The sequence below is a fragment of the Berghia stephanieae genome, chromosome 5 (genome assembly GCF_034508935.2).
Source record: "Berghia stephanieae isolate SIO BIC M18660-M18661 chromosome 5, UCSD_Bste_1.3, whole genome shotgun sequence".
NCBI lineage: Eukaryota > Metazoa > Mollusca > Gastropoda > Nudibranchia > Aeolidiidae > Berghia > Berghia stephanieae.
The window spans coordinates 20,635,160-20,657,731 of record NC_088364.1 but is presented as its reverse complement, the minus strand read 5'-3'; the positions used below and the strand labels follow the sequence as shown (position 1 = coordinate 20,657,731).

At 37.8% G+C, this 22,572-nt stretch overlaps 1 protein-coding gene across 1 annotated transcript; it reads left to right on the top strand.

Moving 5' to 3' along the window:
* The first annotated feature begins 14,941 nt into the window (after window positions 1-14,941).
* On the top strand, window positions 14,942-21,676 carry LOC144974096 (uncharacterized). Its single transcript, XM_078916990.1, has 5 exons — window positions 14,942-15,081; window positions 16,909-17,001; window positions 18,159-18,302; window positions 19,127-19,238; window positions 21,168-21,676. Exons 1-5 carry the CDS (start codon window positions 15,047-15,049, stop codon window positions 21,222-21,224), a joined length of 441 nt encoding a protein of 146 aa, XP_078773116.1. The 5' UTR covers window positions 14,942-15,046; the 3' UTR covers window positions 21,225-21,676.
* Window positions 21,677-22,572: the final 896 nt, after the last annotated feature.

Genomic DNA, 22,572 nt, shown 5'->3' with positions numbered 1-22,572 from the left:
TGACAGATTACGTGGTTAAACTTCCTCTAAAAATAGAGCTGTTATTTGTATATTTTGAGTTATATGTTGCTTTCTCAATCCCCTCCCCTTTTTTTCTCTTTTCTCTCTATCCCTTTCTCCCTCCAACTATCCTCCGTTCAATAGCTACATCCTCCACCACAAATCTTTTTGTTCTTTCTCATACCTAAACAGATCCATACACATACCAACACACACTAGCAACTCCCCATCTCTAACACAAATACACACACACATACACAAATATAAACACACACATGCATTGACACGCAAATTACTCAATACGCAAATTACTTAATATCTAATTTATAAATGGGTTTGGACGTATTAATGGACTCTACTAGTTTTCACAATGACTTTTAAAATAAAATGAATTCAATTTTTTGTAAACACAGATAAAGTGCTGGGTATCTGCTTTTTAAAGAAAGTGAATATATAATATTAAAGTATTTTGATGGCATTCTAAATATATTCTGTAATCTGGAGTTGTAATACAAGATAAATTGCATATTGAATCCTCAAGGACGTCGAATGTTGAATGGGAGGGTTCAAATATCAGACGGAATAGTGAAATAACCAAATTTCCGGCACATGTGAAATTTTGTGAGTAATTAGAAATAGTCTTTGACTTTTAATTAGTGAATTTTTTTTTCACTTTGGTCGTTTAAATTTTTAGATAATTAAGAGTTTATTATGCATGTTTGAGTGAATTTTTTTTCAAAAATACTCTGAAAGTTAATGCTTAGTGTGAAAGTTATATACATCTTATTATTAATGAAATTATATCAGAATAAAAATCATCTTCTCCTTTTTCTAAGTAATCACTTTGTATTTATAAATAACATTTTTAAAATAGTTAAAAATAGGTTTAAAAACCATAACAAAGGTTGATAATTTCAATAGCCACAAAGGGCTCTGACTGAATAGCAGAAATCGGTGAAGCGTGGCAGTATGCATTGTGAGAGCAGGGGTAAAGCGGGCTGAACTAAAAGATCGTTTTTGGAACACTGTGGGCTCCATATAATTTTTTTTTAAAAAGGTGGGGGGGGGGGGGGGGGGGGGGGGGGGGGGGGGGAGGCGTTACCATGAAATTATAAAGCGTCGGAATAATGAGGAATTAATGCAGTCAATCTTTACTTCATCAAAGAGGCTAAACAGAGTTCATTGAACCGTGACATTTTTATGTATTGTTGACATGTATTGTGTGTCGTGGAAGCCATGGAAATGTTTTATATCGATGAGTATAGTATTTATATTTAATTTTCAAACCGTTGTCTGCTCAGCAATGTGAAAATGTAAAGTGTGTTTGACTATTGCATAGTCACCTGTTCCAATCAGCGGCGGATTCTCGGTTAGCCAAAAAAGGCATGAGCCCACAGTGAGCCAATAATTCTGACCACAGACATTGAGTGAAAGGGGGAATTAAAAGCATGTTTAGAGATAGTTATTAAATGAAAACATTTCTTATCATGTCATTTGACAAATTTCACCGAGTGATCAACAACTCGCAAGAAGAAAAATCGTAAGGTGTATTACTCTGCAATCACGACAACTACAATTCATTGACCCGGATCAACTTCAGCTTAATGTGTTACGTACGGGGCACCTTACCGCAAAATCATCGAAGCAACACTTAAATGTGTCACAAATTTAAGAACAACTAAAGCCTTTCAAGTCAACTGATTCCAGAGGAAAATCTGCAGATGTATTTTTCTTTCTGGTACTATTTTACACATACATTTTCATATTTTCCTCCGGAATTAGTAAGGCTTTAGTTAAAATAGAAAATTAGGGAGCAGGCAGCGGTGCCCAATAAAATCTGAAAATATGTAAAAATGAAAATTCAAGACAAAGCAGACAGAAAAATGAAAGAATTCATCATCCTGAAAAAAAAATCCCCTTTCCTCGACATAGGAACGAATCTCAAATCTCCCCAGTTGAGGAAGATGACTTTTTAGAATGATCTTTTTTCTTGTTTATAATTTCTTTCTGATTTGTCTAACACGATTGCATTCCACGGTTTTCAGATTGATACTGTAACAACAAGGAATAATGAAGATAGACAAATTATACACCGAGGACGATAGCACGATGTAATTTGTTGCCTGGGTTTTGTAAATAATAAATTGAGTTGCTTCGATTGTATGCGCTTCTCACCGTGGCAGTAGCTTCTAATGGTGCTCAAACTAAAATGCTATGACGATCGACCCAATCAGCAAATTCCGAACCGCACTCGTGCACCGTCGCAAACCAACCCGGAAGCTTCGTCACAACACATCGTTCAACTAGATGCTCTGCAGTTCCCGGCTCGTTACCACAACGGGTACATGTTGGACAGGTGGAAAGCCCCCACTGATGCAGCGATTTTGCCGTTAAACAGGTTCTCGACCGAAGTCGATTGGCTACCGCCCAATATCTCCTAGCTGGTGGAAAAGCCTGGCAACTTCTCTCGCAGTTTCGAGGAGTCGATGTCCCCGCCCCCTTCCGGATGGCAATGTTATGAGCTTCTTAGCCAAGCGCATACTATCTATACAAGTCTGCGCACACACACACATACCCTCACAAAGACACGCACATTCAACAAGACGTGCGTATGAATACAGAGACGAAAAATATATGTTAACATGAATTATTGAATAAAATCATATCACGACATTTAACAATAATGGCGGAAGAAGGGAGATTATAATATTATGTCATGTGAATTTTGATGTAACAAATGTATATCTTATTAAAAGGATGTATTATTTAATCTAGTAAGCTTATCAGAAGATGAGATTTTGATTTCTTTTTAAAAGATGACTGGGAATCCACAACCCCGCTCCTAACACTGAATGGTAAAGAATTCCAGACAGCGGGAGCAGCATGAATAAATGCACGATCAGCATAGGTCTTAGATCCTTTTTAGGAACGCATAATCGCGATTGAGAGTTGGATCTTAAAGAGCGTGAGGGAGTGTAAACATTAATCAAATCTGATATATAGGCACGAGAAGATTCATTAACATGATTATAGCATATTACAGCAATTTTATATATAATCCTAAATCTAACAGGGAGCCAATGTAAAGTCCAAAACAAAGGTGCCGCTTGATTTTGAATGCGCTGCAGTTTGCCTAGGACATTATTTGGAATAGAATATATGAGCATATTACTGTAATCAAGTCTAGAAAACATCAAGGAAGAAATGAGGGTTTGAATAGATTTTTGATCTAAAAGAAATTAGCCAATTGTGAAATTCTTCTGAGTTCGACATATAAAGTCTTGCATAAATTATCGATATGGCAATGCATGGAAAGGGTCGAGTCAAAGTAAACACCCAGATTTTTAGCTCTGTCAGTAAAATGGACTTTTTCGTTTTCAATTGTAATAAAATTTTTATAATCACTTTTTATTAATTTTTTAGGATCACACAAAAGAACTTCCGTTTTTTTTTCGTTCATTTTGAGCCTGTTTATTGTCATCCCGTTTTTCACATCTTCTATACAAATTTCCAGGTTTTTTATTAACGAATCTAATTCAGACGGATAGACAGAGCTATACACCTGGGTGTCGTCAGCGTATATGTGGTAGCTGACCTCATGTTTTCTTATTATTCCTCCCAATGGTTGTGTATAGAGAGTATAGAGGAGCGGGCCTAACACGGAACCTTGGGGAACTCCATTATTTAAAGTTTGTGGGTTAAATTTGATGTTGTCTATCAGGACTGATTGTGTACGCCCGTCAATGTAAGACTTAAACCATTATAAGGCGTTACCTGATACTCCAAATTTCTTCGACAAACGTGTAATTAATATGGAGTGATCTATGGTGTCAAAGGCTGCGCTTAGATCTAACAGCGCTAAGATGGAGATTTTTCCAGCATCAGCAGCACAAAGAAGATCATTATTAATTTTAATTAGGGCAGTTTCGGTATTGTGGTGCTGCCTGTAGGCAGACTGATAAGGTTCGTAGAGATTATATCTAAGTAAACGATTTTTAAGTTGCCTAGCAACCACTTTTTCAAAGATTTTAAAGAGAAAGTGTAAATTGGAAACGGGACGAAAATTTTTCAGCTCTTCGGGGGATAGATTTGCTTTTTTTTAGCAAGGGGGTCACAATTGCGTGCTTAAACGAATGTGGTACAATCCCCGTAGACAGAGATTCGTTTATGATTGAAGTAATAAAGGGCAAAAGGATATCAATATGAGAAATGAGTAACGATGTTGGTATTGGGTCAAGAATGCATGTTTTTGGGGGTGAGGATTTGATTATTTCTTTGACTTCATCCTCTGTAACAGGAATGAATGAAGAAAACAAGGCATCGCCTTCGAATGTCTTAAATCAGGTGTTCGGTATGAATCGCTATCTAGATTCTTTCTAATTGAAGCTACCTTTTCCCGAAAGAAATTTCCGAGTAGTTCAGGAATATCTCCCGCTGGAACCGACGTAGGATATGTGGATTTAGAATTTGCAGTAGACTTTCCAGTCAATGAGTTAGTGATGGAGAATAACGCTTTGAAGTGCGACAATCCTTGATCAAAGTGTTGTAATAAGACGACTTTGCTTCTTCGATCTTATGTTTTACGTTTTTATTGTGATTTTGATAGATTTCTTTGTCAACTGTCAGGAGTGATTTTCGCCATTTTCTTTCAGCGCGACGGCGCTCAGCTTTTGCTTTTTTAACATCGTTGTTCATCCATGGAGCAGATTATCCACTTGTGACGATGCGCGCCGTAATGGGGGCAAAGATTGTTATGGAGATTTCTCAATTCAGTGTTGTAAGAACCGATCTTGTCTTTGTTGACCATGAATTTTGGAATTACATTTTTTAGCTCTTCGCTGAAAATTTCATCGTTTATTCTTTCTCTTGATACGATGGTTCTCCTCTCTGGTTTCAATTTTTCTGCATCTACCTCGAAAATGATGGCAGAATGGTAGGAGATACATTTGTCTGTTACATTTATGTTGTAGAGTTTGGTCGGTGATAATCCAATCTAAAGTGTGACCTTTCTTGTGAGTGGGAGAGTTAATGTGTTGAACGAGGTTGTGAATATTCATTGTCGACTTTATTTCCTTAACTTTCGAATCCCGTGTGTCGTTGAAATGCATATTGAAATCTCCGACAATGATCGGGTTTGTCCTTTTAGTTTCACTATTCTCAATCAGATCTTCGAACTCGGGTATGAACCCCGAAACCCTCAATCCATTCCTATTATTTGGTGGAGGTCTATAAATACCAATAAATCTGATGGACCGTTCCTTTAGATGGATTTCGCATTCGCAACATTCGAATGTTTTGTATGTTCTAATTTCCCAAAATTTTGGTTTTAGATTTTTTTTAACAACAACACAACTACCCCCTCCATTACGCGCACATCCCGACATTGACATCGACTGATATCCCGGTGGTGCAAGGTCTGCCACAATGACGTCATCCCCACTGGGGCGCAGCCACGACTCAATAAAAAACGCAATATCCGACTCTGTCTCTGTAATAAGATCATTTAACAATGAACTCTTGTTTCTCACCGATTGCGCATTTAATATTTGTGCTTTGAGTCGGTTTTTCGTTGTTGGTGGCTGCAGTGAGACGGAGGTTGTTGACAAAGGTGGTGGTGGGTGAGTATCTATAACTATACGTGTGGATGGTGGGCAAGGCCCGCGTTTGTCGCGTATTGGTCGATGTCCATGCATAATTACAACGCCATGATGGAGACGCTGATCCTGTTGTTGCTGATGACGACAACTATGGTGATGGTGAAGTTTCTGGGGCGGTTGCTGTAATTTGATTTTTTTCTTTTTCTTTTTGCCAGCTTTCCTGCCTCTTTTTCTTATCGATGTTCTCATTTTATTATTGATGAAAGCTTTGTCTGTTTTGAGTCTGAGTAAATTGTTGATTTTCAATCTAAAAAGGGTTAATGGTGACAGGAACTCACGGAATGGTTGTTTGTTTAAGAATAAAAACGTTCTCCGGTCATATTTTAATATATTATACAAGGTCGAGGCAAGTGAACACATTTGACGATAGAAAATTAATGGGTGTTGAACTCGTAAATATTGGTTTAGAAATATCAGTGATGTGCTCAGGGGTGGGCTGGTAGGTAAAAGTAGTCGAAATGGAGTGACAACTGTTGACTGAGGTGTGTAGAATAATTAAAATATGGCGATTGTGAAAGTACAATTTGTAAAATTCAAAGAATGTTTTCAATAATATCTAAAATTTCATCTTATACATACTTTCAAAATTTATATCACATCAAACACCAGGAACTGATGAATCTCCACATGTAAAATTTTGCCGTATCGCTGTATACTATGACAAAGCTCTTATTTGTTACATTTTGACCAGAAAAAAATTATCTCAAATATCAATTGATTGAGATGACAACCCGAATGTCCAAAAGTAGTCTCAGGTTTAAGACGTTTGAATAGGTTGAGTGTCCTTCTAATCGATCCATATTTGAATTGAGATTTCTTGATAACTTTTTTAAAAAGTTTAGTCAGACCTTGGCAAAAAATTGTCCTTTAAACATTGATTAACTGAATGTCTTTTTAACCGATCAATATTTGTAGAACGAATTTTTGACCACAATTTTTAAAAAATGCTTTTTCAGAGTACAATTTGCTTGTCTTTGTTGTTTGTAATCCGCAAATGGCTTTGGAGCTCAGCAAAACGGAGTATGTCGTGAAACAACGCCAAGCAATGTTGAGCATGTAAAACCTGTGTTGTTCCCTTATTTAAGACTCACAATTACTCCCTTTATCTTTCAATGTTGAGCATGGTTCGTTACTGGATCGATGACAACGATAGCAAAAAGGCTTTAGTAAGGCTTTAGTTAAAATAGAAAATTAGGGAGCAGGCAGCGGTGCCCAATAAAATCTGAAAATATGTAAAAATGAAAATTCAAGACAAAGCAGACAGAAAAATGAAAGCATTCATCATCCTGAAGAAAAAAAATCCCCTTTCCTCGACATAGGAACTTGGGCTCGGTATGATATTGTCCTCTGTTACTTAAAACATATCCGTCGCCTCAAAACAAAATTATATCGGGTGATATCTAGGACTTCATATACTCTATAGATGTCACTGGGTGATATAGATGCTGAGATTGTGATTTTCATTAGCCAAAAATTTGAGACGTGGGTTGATTTATTTAATTTTGTTTGTTAATTTATCAGAATAAATACAGCTGCCAAAAGTACAAGAATTGAAAATTTAATTTTAAAGATAATTTTAACTTAAAATTGTGGGGTCTCGATAACTCAGCTGGTAGAGCAGTCGCTTTACACGCAATGGACCGTGATCGATCCCAGGTGCAGTTGAGATCTTTTTTTTACCCGCCCCCCCCCCCTGTCCACCCAGCAGTAATTGGGTAGCTAGATCTGTTAGATCTGGCGGAAAACACTCTGCGATAGACTAGGGTCCTATCCAAAGGATAGCAAGCAATTGCTATTAATTGCCGGTTTCACGCTATAGAAACTGTGATAAACCCCGGCTTCATTGGCCAAATGGCTCTGAAGTACTACTTTTTTAAAACTTAAATTTTACTTTTCGACAGTAGGTTCACTCTATGATACCAGATTTAGATGATGGGCCATATATGAATTCACTTGACTCATGTATGTATGAATGAATGTCTGACCAACGGTATTGTAAGAGCACTAAAGTGAATAGTAAAAGGCCACTAAAATTGAAATTCGAGTCTTTAATATGATTTGCTAAGTAAAGAAACAAAGTATTGACAAGGACGGCAACTACTTGGAAATGTGCTTTGTTAAATGCCATAAAATGCCGAGAATCGTTTGAAAATCAGGCTAAAACTCAAGGGCCCTCTATCTGATATCTAAAGAAATGACACGCGTAAGAAGCACCATCAAACTTGAGAGATTACAATGCTTCGTGAGAGGTTTGTTTTTTCTAGGAAATGTTTTCAGCTGAATCCGATGAAATGTCAATAAACTTGTATTGATTCAAGTAAAAATGTGTTGTTCTTATTCAATTTTTATGATTTTTGTATAATATTCAAATGATGAGTTTTGGAAATCAAGAAAATAATCTTGGCACGGCATGTCCTATGGAATGTTTTCGTGTTGACTAGATTGAAGATTACAGATGATGATGATGATGATGATCGATAATGATAATGATGATGATGGTGATGGTGGCTTTGGTGGTTATGGTGTTGTTGTTGTTGTTGTTGTTGTTGTTGTTGTTGTTGTTGTTGTTCTTGTTGTTGTTGTTGTTGTTGTTGTTTTGTTGTTGTCAATGATGATGATGATGATGATGATGATGATGATGATGATGATGATGATGATGATGATGATGCCGAAGATAATGATAATGATGATTATGATGACGACGCCGCCGATGATGATGATGGTGATGATGATGATGATGGTGATGATGATGATGATGATGATGATGATGATGATGATGATGATGGTTTGATTTGGTTGTATCAGTCGATCTACAATGCGATTTTCTCCCTTCTCTGTGCCGTGATAGGGATGATTATTATTAAAACCGGTGTCACAGAAAAGTCGGAATATTGCGTGCTGAACCTAATTAGTGTCGCGGTTTAAGGTAAAGCTTGTGTCAGATAGGATCTGTGCAAGGTGGTTGTGTTGGTTGTGGTTGTGGTTGTGGTAGTAAATGTGCTCGTTCTGGTGGTTGTTGTTTTGATGGTCGATTCTTGTGACGGTGGGGTTTGGTTGCAGGATTTGAACTTGAAAAATTATATAGCGCAATATCCACAAAACGAACTCAAAGCGCTTTACAAGAGGTTCCTAGCCAACAGCAAACTTACATGTTCGGCGACATTACAATATTTTCCGATAGATTCAATGCTGTTAACTGCGTACGGTGAGTAAAGAGCCTTTTCCAAGGACTCAACTATGCGTCGCTCAAGGCGGAAGTCGAACCGATCAGAAAGCGAGTGTTATAGGTACAGTGTTTGTGCGGCTATGTAGTCTTGTGGTATGACACTCGCTTTCGGATCGGAAGGTCCTAGGTTCGAGCCTCGCTCGGCGCATAATTGAGTCCTTGGAGAAGGCTCTTTACTCACATTCTCTCACCGTACTCAGGTGTAAAATGAGTACCTGGCCGTTAACAGCGATGTCTCTGTCCGAAAAAATTGTAATATCGCCTAACAGGCGTCATGCCTCGTCTTACATGTTAAATGTTGCTGTTGACCCTCGTAAAGCGCTTGGGGCACGTTTTGTGGATATTGCGCTTTATAAAAGCTCTTTTTATATATATATATATATACAAGACAACATAGCCGCACGTAGTTGTGGTTATGGTGAATGAATAAATTGAAAATACAACGCCCTTCATTCATCCTCAGGGGGATTGTATTTATGGTTCGATCTTGAGAAAAGACCGGGAAGATCCAGGTATCAGTTGGAATGCAGCGCCGCAAAGTAAACATAAGGATTTGCGCTTTTTACCCAAGGAAAAAAACGAGGTGCCGAAAGCGGGGCTCGACCCCAGATCCCTCGAGTGGAAGTGCGATGCAAAATCACTCCTCGGTCATCCCATCTGTTTGTTGCCCAGGGCTTTGTGAAAGTGCGTTGGTTGCAATGTTATTTGTGAATATGGAAGTTGTGGTGTTAATAATGGCCATGGTAGTTTGTGATGATTGTAGTGGTTGTAGTGGATATGGTGGGAGTGTTGGTAATGGTTGTTGTGTTTTTGACGTTGTGGTTGTGGTTATAGCTTGTGTTTTAGTTGTTGTGGCAGTTGTGGTTGTAACAATTATTTTAGTGTGGGGATGCTGATGACATTAGTTGTAATGACTGCTGTGAGTTTTGTGGCCTGTTGGTATTGCAGTGAGTGGTTGTGATAAATTGTGGTGTATGACAGATGGTCAATAATAGATGAACTAGCCTGTCAGAACTATTTGACTCACAACACCCAGGGCTAAATTTTATTCGGTTTCTAAAGCGTGAAGAAGTTAATCGCGACTCCTTGTAGAACATAAGTATGTGTTTCTCTTCAGGATTTGATGATGATGGTGATGATGATGATGATGATGATGATGATGATGATGAAGATGAGGAGGAGGGGGAGGAGGAGGAGGAGGAGGAGGAGGAGGAGGAGGAGGAGGAGGAGGGGGGGGAGGAGGAGCAAGAAGAAGAGAAGAAGAAGAAGAAGAAGAAGAAGAAGAAGAAGAAGAAGAAGAAGAAGAAGAGAAGAAGAAGAAGAAGAAGAAGAGTCTGTGGACTGGCAGTAATGTATTAATTACAAGCTATGTACATAGATACTTACAGGCAACTCGTGAACAGAGAGGAAAAAGGAAAGAAAAGAAAGCATAACAGACGACTTGTGCTACATGAAATGGAAATAAGTTCCTTTTCTTTCTTTCTTTGTCTGGCACCTTTCACCACTTGTTCAGATCTTTATCATACATCGGTCCCTGCTCCCTAATTTCTCAACGTTTTTGAAACATGTTGGATTCTTTCCTCTTTTTGTACTCACACTCTTAACGTGTAATGACCATTGCTATAAGTCAGCTAATGCTCCTACACATCTTAGTCATATATGTAAAGTTTAAAACATGGAAATATGTTATGAAACAGTGCTTGGCGAAACAGAAAGATATTATTAATATTAATAAGCACTTACTATTGTGAGCAAGACGAAAAATAGAATAAATAGACAGTGACTGGGACCGGTGTGTAATACCTGACGTATGTGGGCAAAAATCATGTCCGACTGGCGCATGGATTGGGTCACACCGACCTAGACGAGCTCCGTCACCGACCAGTACAAAACGCAACGTCTACGGGGGCTTAAAACGACGCACCCGTTCACTGTCCAGGTTGGGATTGATTGACTATGTTACAAGATGGCAGACCGACGTAACTTGCTAGCCCCTGCATTCAACTGATTAAACAAATTGGTTTCCAAGGGAATAGCAGGAGCTTATAGCGTTTTCCCCAAGAGACACATTCGAGAGTGAGATTAGAGGGACAATATAAGGCGTGAAGGAGACTAAGAGTTGAAATCGCTCAGATATCCACGTGTACTTTTAAAAGTAGACATGTGACCCACCGTCTCAAAACGGTAATATGTCGGGACGATTTGGACCGACGTGCACATATTTGAAGGTCTGACATCCGAACCCACATACGGGCCTAGTTTAACATTGTTGTAATGAAAAATACTTTGCGTCATTATTTTTTTTTTATTTTTTTTTTAGATTTCATTACAACAATGAGCCCATAAAGCATTTGGTTACCAGGCCTGCAAATAAATGCACGTCGATTCGGATCCTAAAATCTAAATATAGAGTTTGAAAAAGACAAGGAAAAAGGAAATATGCTTTCTTTGCAATGTAACAACTTGTATCTATTTGCCTCCATGGTAAATAGAAATTAACCGTAAGTTTCATATTAAATTTGCGGCTGTAAATAGGGAATGAGATTAGCGGAAGAGTAGCGTCCCTTGATTGGACGCCACCCATAGTCTGTGACGTCACCGGCGGAAAAGTTATTAGAGAGAGAACGTCATGTTCGTTGTGCGCATGCGTCTCTCGTCCTCGCGAGGACGAGAGACGGGACGAGAGACGCATGCGCACAACCAACATGACGTTCTCTCTCTAATAACTTTTCCGCCGGTGACGTCACAGACTATGGGTGACGTCCAATCAAGGGACGCTACTCTTCCGCTAATCTCATTCCCTATTCAATTCCAGTTATTGGTTCATCCCGACATAATACCGTTTTGACAAGATGGGTCACATAATATGAACATTTATATCGCGCATTTCCGTGGATTCGTTGTGCTTGATATGCAGTATGCTTCATTTATTCCCTCATAGAGGGATTTGGAAACAAATATCCATTTCAGAACCCGAAATGTCCATTTTTTAAGGTACTGTTTCCATTTTAATCTCCTCGTTAGTATTGCGAGGCGCTTTTTTAGGTTTTTTAAAAATTTATTTATTTATTTTTGTTCTTTTTTTATTGGGAGGGGGGGGGGGGGGGGGGGGGGGGGGGAGGGGGGGGGGTTTGTTCTGGCATTCTTACAATATTCATCACTGCCTATTAATGTTCACATTAGAGTCGAATAGGGTAAGGTGTGTGTGTGTGTGTGTGTGTGTGTGTGTGTGTGTATGTGTGATATGTATATATATATATATATATATATATATATATATATATATATATATATTTATATATAATATATAATACACGAGAGAGAGAAAAGAGAGAGAGAGAGAGAGAGGAGAGAGAGAGAGGAGAGAGGAGAGAGAGAGAGGGAGAGAGAGAGAGAGAGGGAGAGAGAAAGAGAGAGAGAGAGAGAGAGAGAGAGAGAGAGGGGGGGGGGGGGGGCAGAGGTTTGTCACTCATCTGAAAAGCTATTTATAAAACAGTGCTCGACTGGGGATCGAATTCCAGACCTCCTAATTACCGTGTAATCTCTCTGGTCTGATGGCAGCACGTCTGACCAGGAATTTAGGAGGTCCGAGGTTCGATCCTCAATCGAGGCAGGCTGAATTCTGTGAGGTTTTTTTGTTGTTGTTTTTTGTTACTGCGTTGTCACAGATACACACCTTTTCAGACCTTTATCAATATCACCTGCTTCTGTTTCCGTAAGGCTTTTTTAAAAAATGAAATAGGTGTTACTTAGATTTTGTTTCTGTATTCATGCTTATTATGTAGGGTCGTGGTTTTGATTTATTTATTTTCTTTTTGTTTCTTTAAAAAACAATAATTATGATGTAAAGCGCCGCAGAGCACGATTAACGTGGATGTTTAGGCGCTATATAAATTCATTATTTATTTCTTATTTATTTATGTTTCAAGACAAGTCACCGAACTGATGAAGCCACATTCTCTTTTCTTTGTGCGGCTATGTGGCCTTGTGGTATGGCACTCGCTTTGGGATCGGAAGGTCCTGGGTTCGAGCCTCGCTCGGCGCATAGTTGAGTCCTTGGAAAAGGCTGTTTTCTTGATTCGGCGATGAGTGAAGATTATTGTGATACGAGCATTGACCTGAATAGTGGCAAGTCAGATCCTATCACTTTAAAAAAAAAATCTCTCCTCTGTTAGCTTGAGCTGACTTTTGGGATGTTTTGTCACCAGACCTTTTCAATATCTACAGCGAAACAATTATTAGAACTTTAGGAGATAGTCCAGGCATTAAGATCAATGGTGAGAATGTCAATAATATGAGATGTGCAGATGACACAGCACTAATTTCAGACTCAAAAGAAAATTTACAATTACTTCTCAATAAAGTAGTCACAGAGGTGAACGTATGGGGTTACACTTAAATGTAAAAAAGACAGGATGCATGGTTGTATCAAGGAGAGAAAGAAATCCAACATGCAACTTAATAAGCAATGGAAAAACTATAAAAGAAGTTCAGACATTTAAATGTCTTGGATACATAATAACTTAAGATGGCAGATGTAGCACAGAAATAAAACGAAGAATTGCAATAGCTAAAGATAGTTTTAATAAAATGAGTCTAATTTTTTTTTAAATCACAATATCTCAATGACAACAAAACATAGGGTTTTGAAGGCCTATGTATGGTCAGTATTATTATATGGCTGTGAAAGCTGGACAATTACAGAAGACATTAGAAAGAAACTGGAGGCAGCAGAAATGTGGCTTCTTAGAAGGATGTTAAGAATCTCATGGACAGAGAAGAAAACTAATGAAGTATTAGAGCAGGCTGAAACTAAAAGGTTATTAATTCGTACAATAAGAAAAAGACAAATGCAGTTTTTAGGGCACCTAAATCGACATAAATGTATTGAACATCTTGCTCTCACAGGAAAGATAGAGGGTAAAAAGAGTAAAGGTAGACCAAGAAAAACATATTTGAATAGTTTAAACAGCTGGGTGACAAAGAAAGAGAAGAGCAATATTAGTTTTCTGAGGTTATCTGATCAGAGAGATGAATGGCGTACCATGATCAAAGAAGTCTGGCACAGACTTGGTACTTGAAGAAGAAGAAGAATATGTCTGTCGTGTTGGAAATACAATGTAGTTGTTTTTGATGATGATGATGATGATGATGATGATGATGATGATGATGATGATGATGATGATGGTGATACCGTAATTCCGACACGAATTTGACGAAGGCAGTGCTGCTTTAGAAGGGGAATAACTGCGACATTTATTTGTGGGGAAACGAAATACAGTGTTATCGACCATATAACGTTTTCATAATATTAAATAATATTTGGAGTAGGTACAGTACACTAGTTCGTTTATGAATGCCTTTTTAACACAAGAATTATTGTGCCTTAGGATTGACATTTAGCACACAGGTCTCTGCCCGCCCAACAGTTATTTGATAGTCTGGGCCTATAGGAACTGGAGGAGAGTCGTTTGCAATAGACTATCGTTCTATCCAGAATATAACAAACAATTGGTACTATACCCTTGACGTTATATAAACAAGGATGCGCATCGGCTCTGTGAGCCTCATGAATCTGGAGTACTTTCTGCCTAACTCATTGTAGTTTGGACTTTCGATCATTCTTTAATGACTTTTTTTGGAGACGCCTCTATCATCAGGTCCACTCTATTGTTCCAGTTTCTTGTGCTTGTTTGTAGTTTTGATGGAAGGGGTAATCTCAGAGGTTAATAGTCATTTGTATTATGTTATTTATTGAAGATTAAACGTTCTTCACATACATTTTTATTGCGACACAGGGTGCTTTATGTATATCCCTATCTTGAACCAAATTTCCATTCCATGCCTTCTGTTATCAATAAATTTCATGATTTTATGTCTTTTATCAATGTTTAAAATTGTTGTTATAATTGGCTGAACAAGGATTCGTGTCCCAATTTGTCTTGTTATATTGTTTTTTTCCGTTCTCTTATTTGAAGTGGACTTTCTTTTTTGTTCTTTAATCAACGTATCTACCCTGAATATTTTGCACATCATTGGTGCAAAGTGGTATCATTTTGTTTTGAATTAATAATGAACGTCCTCTATCGAGACAAACAATTTTAACGTCTGATAAAACCTTTTTTATAATCAGGATTTTGGTTTTGGACTTGGATTCTAAACAATGGAATCGATTAAAGAAAGAATTAACAACTTTAAGTAAGTCTCGGAATCAAAAATGTTTTTGTTTTGTTTTTTCTGGCATTTGTTTGGTGCGGATGGCATGGATTTCGAGGTTAAAACACTCGGAATAGTGAAAAGAAATTTCAAGAATCTGAAAACAAAACACATGACTACCATCTACAAGACTATGGTTAGATCAAAGCTGGAATATGCTAACTGCATATGGTATCCAAAGTTTGAGGGAGACAAAGACAGTTTGGAAAGAGTGCAAAGGAGAGCAACAAAACTTATCACACACCTGAAAGACAAAACATACTGTGAGAGATTGAAAGAATTAAATCTCCCGACCTTAGATTACAGGAGAAGAAGGGGAGATATGATCCAAACATATAAAATAGTAAAGGGAATAGACAGGGTAGAGGCAGGATTCCTTAAACCAAACAAGAACATTCAGACACGAGGAAACAGCAAGAAACTGAAAAAAGAACGTTTTAAAACAAATGAAAGAAGGAACTTTTTTCATCTAGAATTGTAAATAACTGGAATAAACTACAAGAAACCACAGTATCAGCAAAAAATTTGAATAAATTCAAAGCAGAGTTGGAGATAAGCAACACCCTAGGAAACAAGTTCAATTATAAAAATTGGTCCAATCATTAATAGATGAGGAGGAGCGAAGGAGACTACACCAAGTCTAAAAGCTCTATACAGAGGTATCCAGGTATCCAGGTTAACATTTTTTTATAGTCTGGAACCGAGTGACGATTCATTTTTTGAAAAACGATCTGCTGATATCGATATTGTACAGGGAACTTGCTTCTTTTTAAAATAACTTTGTGTTGATGTGATCGTTAAAAGAACGGTCCTTTTTAATGGCGAAAATGAAAGATCTCAGTTTTGTTCAATATTAGAATAGAATAGAAGGTATCGACGTCGCTTGATTAGGCCACTGGCCTGTCGCCGAGTGTTTCCAGTCACTGAATGTTTTGTTCACAACTGATCTAATGCATTTCCCTACCTGATCTTGTGATCAGGGGCTAGCCTACACTACACTTTCTCTACTGATCTTTTGATCATAGCTATTTTGGGTGGGAGGCACTTCTACACTATGCACATAACTTTCCATCACAGCATCTAATCTATTCTTGAAAGCATTGGCACTCGGCGCTTCAACGACATTTGCTGGCAATGCGTTCCAACGTTCAATTACTCTCTGTGTAAAAAAATAAAACGACACAAATATTTTCTCAAACCCTATAACTTTGTATTACTTATCACTCTAACTTTCCATATTTATTCCGGCACCATCACACCGACATTATGATTATGATTATGTGTTAATGAATATTGTGATAAATAAGTTATTCAAATGAGGTCAACTTCACGCAGATGTTAAGTCTACGTTCTGAAGAACACATCACAATATCAAAATCATGGTTCGGTATTTTTATTTATATACCATTTTCATTTAAAATATATCAAATGATAATCTGATGCAAAATTGAGCTTTGAAAATGGTTTCTCTATTTTTCGACAAGAGAGCTGTCCAATACAATACCATTAGTTTCAACCAACGCCAACACATAATCATAATCATAATGTCGGTGTGATGGTGCCGGAATTAATATGGAAAGTTAGAGTGATAAGTAATACAAAGTTATAGGGTTTGAGAAAATATTTTTGTCGTTTTATTTTTTTAAATAATCAAAGAAAGTAATAAGCATCGTTCTATGTAACATACCAAACAACCCAGGTTTCAGTCTTTCACTACATAGTCAAGTAATTAGTATTTAATCCATTTCTATGCAACACCAGTCAGGGGCTGTGGATCACATGATAAAATTATCATTTCATTTTCATCAGACAGGGTAATGAATTTCCAGATGTCAATATCGCACAGGAAACAGCAGCCTTCTCTTCCAGTTCGTTTAAAGCTGCTCTCTCAGGCAGCAAAAGGTAATATTAACTGCTATACGTATTTAAAATCTGGCCAGAAATCTCGTCCTTCAAATATCGAGCGATTTAAATGACCCAAAAAACTCCCAAACCTGGGACCTCGCAAGGCCACTTAAATTGATCATATTTGAAGGACGAGTTTTCTGGCAATTTTTTTTAATACATGTCTTTCCAGAGTAACTGGTCAATAGAAAGAACATTTGTGAATTTTCTATCTACTCCCGCACGCTGACAAAAATACCTTTTTGTCATAACTTTAAATATTGATGGATTAAGATGACACAACTTGTCAATATTCTTTAATCCCAATGTTTCTACTTTCGTGGAGAGTGTGTTCTGCAAGAAAAGTGGTTAAAGCCTCTTAGCCCTCACTTTACCAGCTATAGGAAAATCGTCACATTTTATTACGATACATACAATGAACTCTTTTCTTAGTCAGATTTGTTTTATACGTCACAAAATTTGAAGAAAAGGCTTTGTGATATTTATAAGAACGTATTGCTTTTTTGGAAAGCTTGCTTTGCTACACAAAATTATGAATGGTATGTCTTTATTACTTTTGAATTTGAGGGGGGAATCAGTTGTGTGTGTGTGTGTGTGTGTGTGTGTGTGTGTGTGTGTGTGTGTGTGTGTTTGGTAGGTATGGCATTTCTGGATAAATCCTGAAATTGGTCGGTAAGGTAAGGAGAGCGTTAAATGTTTTCGTCTTGTTATTTTGGCCAATTGTTACGCACAGGCATGGCACTTAACGAAATCCTACCTCATTAATACTTGTACGGCACTCGGGAGGCGGATAATGTTATATTGATTTGTACAAAAGCTGGAGGGTAGGTCAAATTTGTTTGAAACTGAGAAATCATAAAGCTAAATCGTATTGCAATCTGTCAACAATATAGACGCTATTGGCATTTAGAGTCAGGATAAAAACTCCCCCTCTCTCTCTCTCTCTCTCTCTCTCTCTCTCTCTCTTTCTTTCTTTCTATGTCTCTCTCTCTCTCTCTCTGTTTCTCTCTCTCTCTCTCTCTCTCTCTCTCTCTCTCTCTGTGTGTGTGTGTGTGTGTGTGTGTGTGTACTTCTGTATAGACCATAGGCATCTATGTAGTTGATATACATCTGTCGTATAGACTAATGAAAAAGAACTAAAAAACATTTTACAGGGCTACTGCGGTAGAAGCTGTGATCGAAGAGGAACTTGAAAAAGTGCCATCAGAGACGGCAGGGAAATATGGAGAGCCCGATGGCAAGAAATTCTCGTGGCATCCGGGATTTGATGCTCGATTTCCCCACATGAACCAAACAAGGTAATTCCTGGAGGTTTTCATCAATTAATACAGAAAAGTGAACTCTTTTTAGCACCCACCCCTCCACTCTCCTTCCAATTAGGTTGGATCTTTGACCGCCTATGGACATGTCACTATTGCAGTAGCTTCTAGTCTCCCCCCCCCCCCCTTCCCACGTTGCTGTCTGTTTTTGTTTTGGTGAGAGATTACTACACGGGCCTTTTTTGCCCTTACACGGGCTGGGATCCTTAGTTGAGAAGATATCAGTTAAATGTGTTGTTCACTCCACTACCCTCTCGTCCTAACCGCCTTCTCTTTTCCTTTCTCCAGTTTTCAATTCCCCTGGCAATGCAAGTATTTTTTCACGCACAGTTTTCCGGGCCTATTTAGACATTAGCAGAACACGAGTGGCTGGGGGTCTCCATATTGTGTAAAACAGCGGGATCTTTGTACAATAATACGCTTTGTACAATAATTCGCGGTGACCCACATCCACCATGTCAAATCCACGTTCGTCGGGCCGCGTACGAAAAGTCTGTACGTCTAAACATCTAAACGGGCCATAAAACCAAGTAATACCAATATTTTGACGTCATTTGTTGGTCAGTGTCATGCTATGAGTTTACGAAGGCCACGGCTGGGACGTCTTAATCTCATAATTATTGAAGTTAAAATGTTCAAATTAAAATGTAAAAGAGGTTTTATGATGTCAGTTTATGACGGCATTGTCCATTTATTTATTTAGATATCAGCAGCATTATCATATAAATATCATCGCCATTGTTTGCCTTTCGACAAAAGTACGTGCCTATTTCGTAATTCATCATTCTAACAATTTTACTTAGGAGGTGCTGGCAAAACTATGTCGACTATTTCCGGTGCCTAAGCAGATTCGGTGATGATAAGAGATGTGAATACTTCAAGAATGTTTACACCATCATTTGCCCCATTGAATGGGTAAGTAGCACAGCTACCTTCATTCCATCATATGCCTGCCTAATGAATCTGCTGCTCCTCCAGGATAGTGAGCATTAATCACAGTGTTTTAATTCATTGTCGCACAGAATGGGGATGATCCATGTGCTCGAGATCATTAGTCACATTGCAAAGTTTGCTCATAATGACCCACACAGTGAAAAGTATTACAAATTTGAGAAATATCCAGCGTCACAATTGGTCATTTTGCTCAGCATGACTCATGGGTATGTTTACAACTTTCATAAACAAAGCAGCTTTTATTGAGAAATCTCCAATCAGCAACAAATCATTAATTGATCGATGACTAGGCTGGACGAAAACATGAATATAGATAGCTCCCATTACACTATTGAGTGAATGTATTTGCTGCACAATTCAATCCCCAAATAGGTGACACAATAATAATGACAAGGACGGGAGTACATGGGATTGTCATCTAAGCGTTGTGGCTTGTGGGCATGAGTTGGTCTGATTTGTCATTCCCGTTCACTTGTAGAAGCCATCAAGCCTTGAGAAATGGTGTTTACGTCAAAGTTGTCCTTATAATAATAATATTCATTATGTTGGACACAACTAAGGGACAGAACCAGTGACAAATGCATTCCCCTAATACTAATAGCTTTTTGTCATGCCACGCATTTTTACTATATCTGTGTTGAAAAATATTGGAAGTCGTTACGAATCTGGAGGACCTATGGTTTTGACAACCCGATATGTACTTAGGATAGCTATCCTATAGTAAGTACGAAGTGTAACAATAATGAAGATTAACTACGCTTAAGTCGAAGACTCTCGTTATCTGATCTTAATGAAAGGGTATACATTTTAATCTTTTTTTTTTTTTTCGTTACAATACATTTCTATCGAGACTATAATATTCAGAAGCCTTGCAACAAATACAAGTAATTGCTTTAGAGCCTATGACTGAGCTAGGGTTTATCCTAGTTTGTGTAGAGTTGAAAGGACAGTAACAATTACATGCTATCCTTTGGATAGGAAACTAGCCTATTGCAAAGTAGTGCTGGGTGGATAGAGGGGTGAAAAAAATAAAATAAATGTGACTCAGTGACTACACAAAGAACATGTCCATGTGCTTGTTAAGCGGGTGTTTTACCAACTAAGTTATAGAGATCAAATTATATTGTTAATAATTTTTTTAAAACTAAAACAAAAAAATCAAAAAAATTCTAAAAAACACTTAAAATCGGAAATGCAAATATATTATCTTAAAAATCGACATTAACAGTGAAGATAAAGTCAGTGACAAAAAACAAAACAAACCCAAACAAACAGTCAAAAAAAAAAAGGGGGGGGGGGGGGGAGCATAGGATCGTTGGCTTACAAAGGCAATTGGTGCTTTTATTTATTTATTTATTTTCCCCTCCCCAGAACATGACCATTCTCCTGACCTTGTCATTATCTTACAAAAGAAAATATGAAAGACGCACAAGGTTTCCAATAGGGCCCTTTTGGTTATTCATCAAACATACCCCTACACTTTCCATTTCATATAACACCAGACGTTTGTTTCACTTCCTACATTATACCACTATTCTGACATCATCCGTCACATCTTATTGCCAGGTAATTATTTACTTTTAAGTCGAAAAGGAGTCTAATATGCATTATCCAGGGACACAGCATCGCGCTACGGAAAATAATTCCTGTTGCTCTTCGCCCCTTATGTAGTGACTCACCACGTAGTTGCTGGATAACAATGTGCACCCTTTAAAAAGGTAAAGAACAAACACAGAAAAATAGTTCTTTGTATCAGTTGTTTTTTTGTGCTTTTTTTCTCATCTAAAACTAAAGAGAATAAACGTGGCTTGAGTATCCATTCGTTATATCCTTCAATTCGTTTAAAGCACGTTCGATATAAGTACTCTTTTGTGTTTGTTTTTTTTCTAGATCGAAAAATGGGATGAGCAACGTGATAAGGGAAGCTTTCCTGGCAGTTTAGAATGAGGATCCATTTTGACGACCTTCGACTGACCATACAGTACCATGCGGGCTTCAAGTGACCATTTCTAGCTGTCTAACTCTCAATGCAACGACACGACAATATTGATTTAACTATGCGAGCATGTATAACTGATACATAAATAGAAATGTGGGCGATATTAAAGACATATCCGAAACTCAGATGAATTTAACAAATTTTCCAAAACGGGGGTGGGTCGGGTAGGGGGGGGGGGGGGGAATTCAACTTATAATCGAACCTCTTTCGATCAAAAGGCGATTGACAGAGCATGTAGATTTAGTTTTGTAATTTGCATGAAATTAAAAGTTTGTAAAGAGTTTATGAGCAGGGTTAATGTGAGCAAAATAAAAAAACAAACAAGTAAAAGAAAAATTCCTCAGTCTGTTTTTTGTTTGTTTGTTTTTTGCTTTTTTTTTTTTTTGGGGGGGGGGGGGGGGGGGGGGGGGTTAGGCTACATGAATGATATCGACCGATAGGTCACGCATTTTTACAAAGTGTCACTATTTTAAATTTAAAAAATGTTTACCATGCCTAAGGAATACCTTGGATCATTGGACACCGTTTTCACTTTATTTATACTTTTTTCAATAAACGTACTTAAAATATGTTTTGTTTGCTTTTGTTTTTGAGGGTTTTACGGCGCTTGTAACACATTAAGGTTATATCAGAGCCAGTAAAAAGGATGAAAATGGGATAGTAAAAAGTTAGAGAATTACAATTAAAGCAACCAAGAAAAGGCAAGACAAAGGGGAATTGGTTCAAATAGAAAACAGATGTAGATTCCAAAAGCACACCATCAAAGTATTTAGCTTGAGATCACCTAAAAGTCTCATCCAGACACAAGCACATGTCCCAAGAGGAACACACTCAAATGTTTACAAATCATACATAACATGTAAACTAAACATAATACAGTGCATAACAGAGAGATTATTTACAAGGGAAAAAATGTCATCTCCCAAAACCAACTGTACATTTGACTGATTCCCTCCCAGCCAAGGACTCCGGCCAGGGTCACGTCAGGACAAAACCAAGTAATCTCATTCCAAGACAAAGACAGAAAGCAATTGGAAAACAGACACAGGGGGATAGAAGACACAGTAAGTACCTCCCTGCCCACTATGGGAGATCAGGAACCCCAACCAGGTACTTAAAATAAATTTCAGGATATTTGCATGTCTTGAATTAATTAGTGTTCTCTTCTGAATTGAGTAAGAGCTGAAAACTTAAAACATATCCAATCCCCCCCCCCTGTTGACGATGTGATGTCATGGGAAGTCAGTGTTCAATTCTTTTCTCCGTCACCTTTAATTTTGTTATCTTTCTAGACTC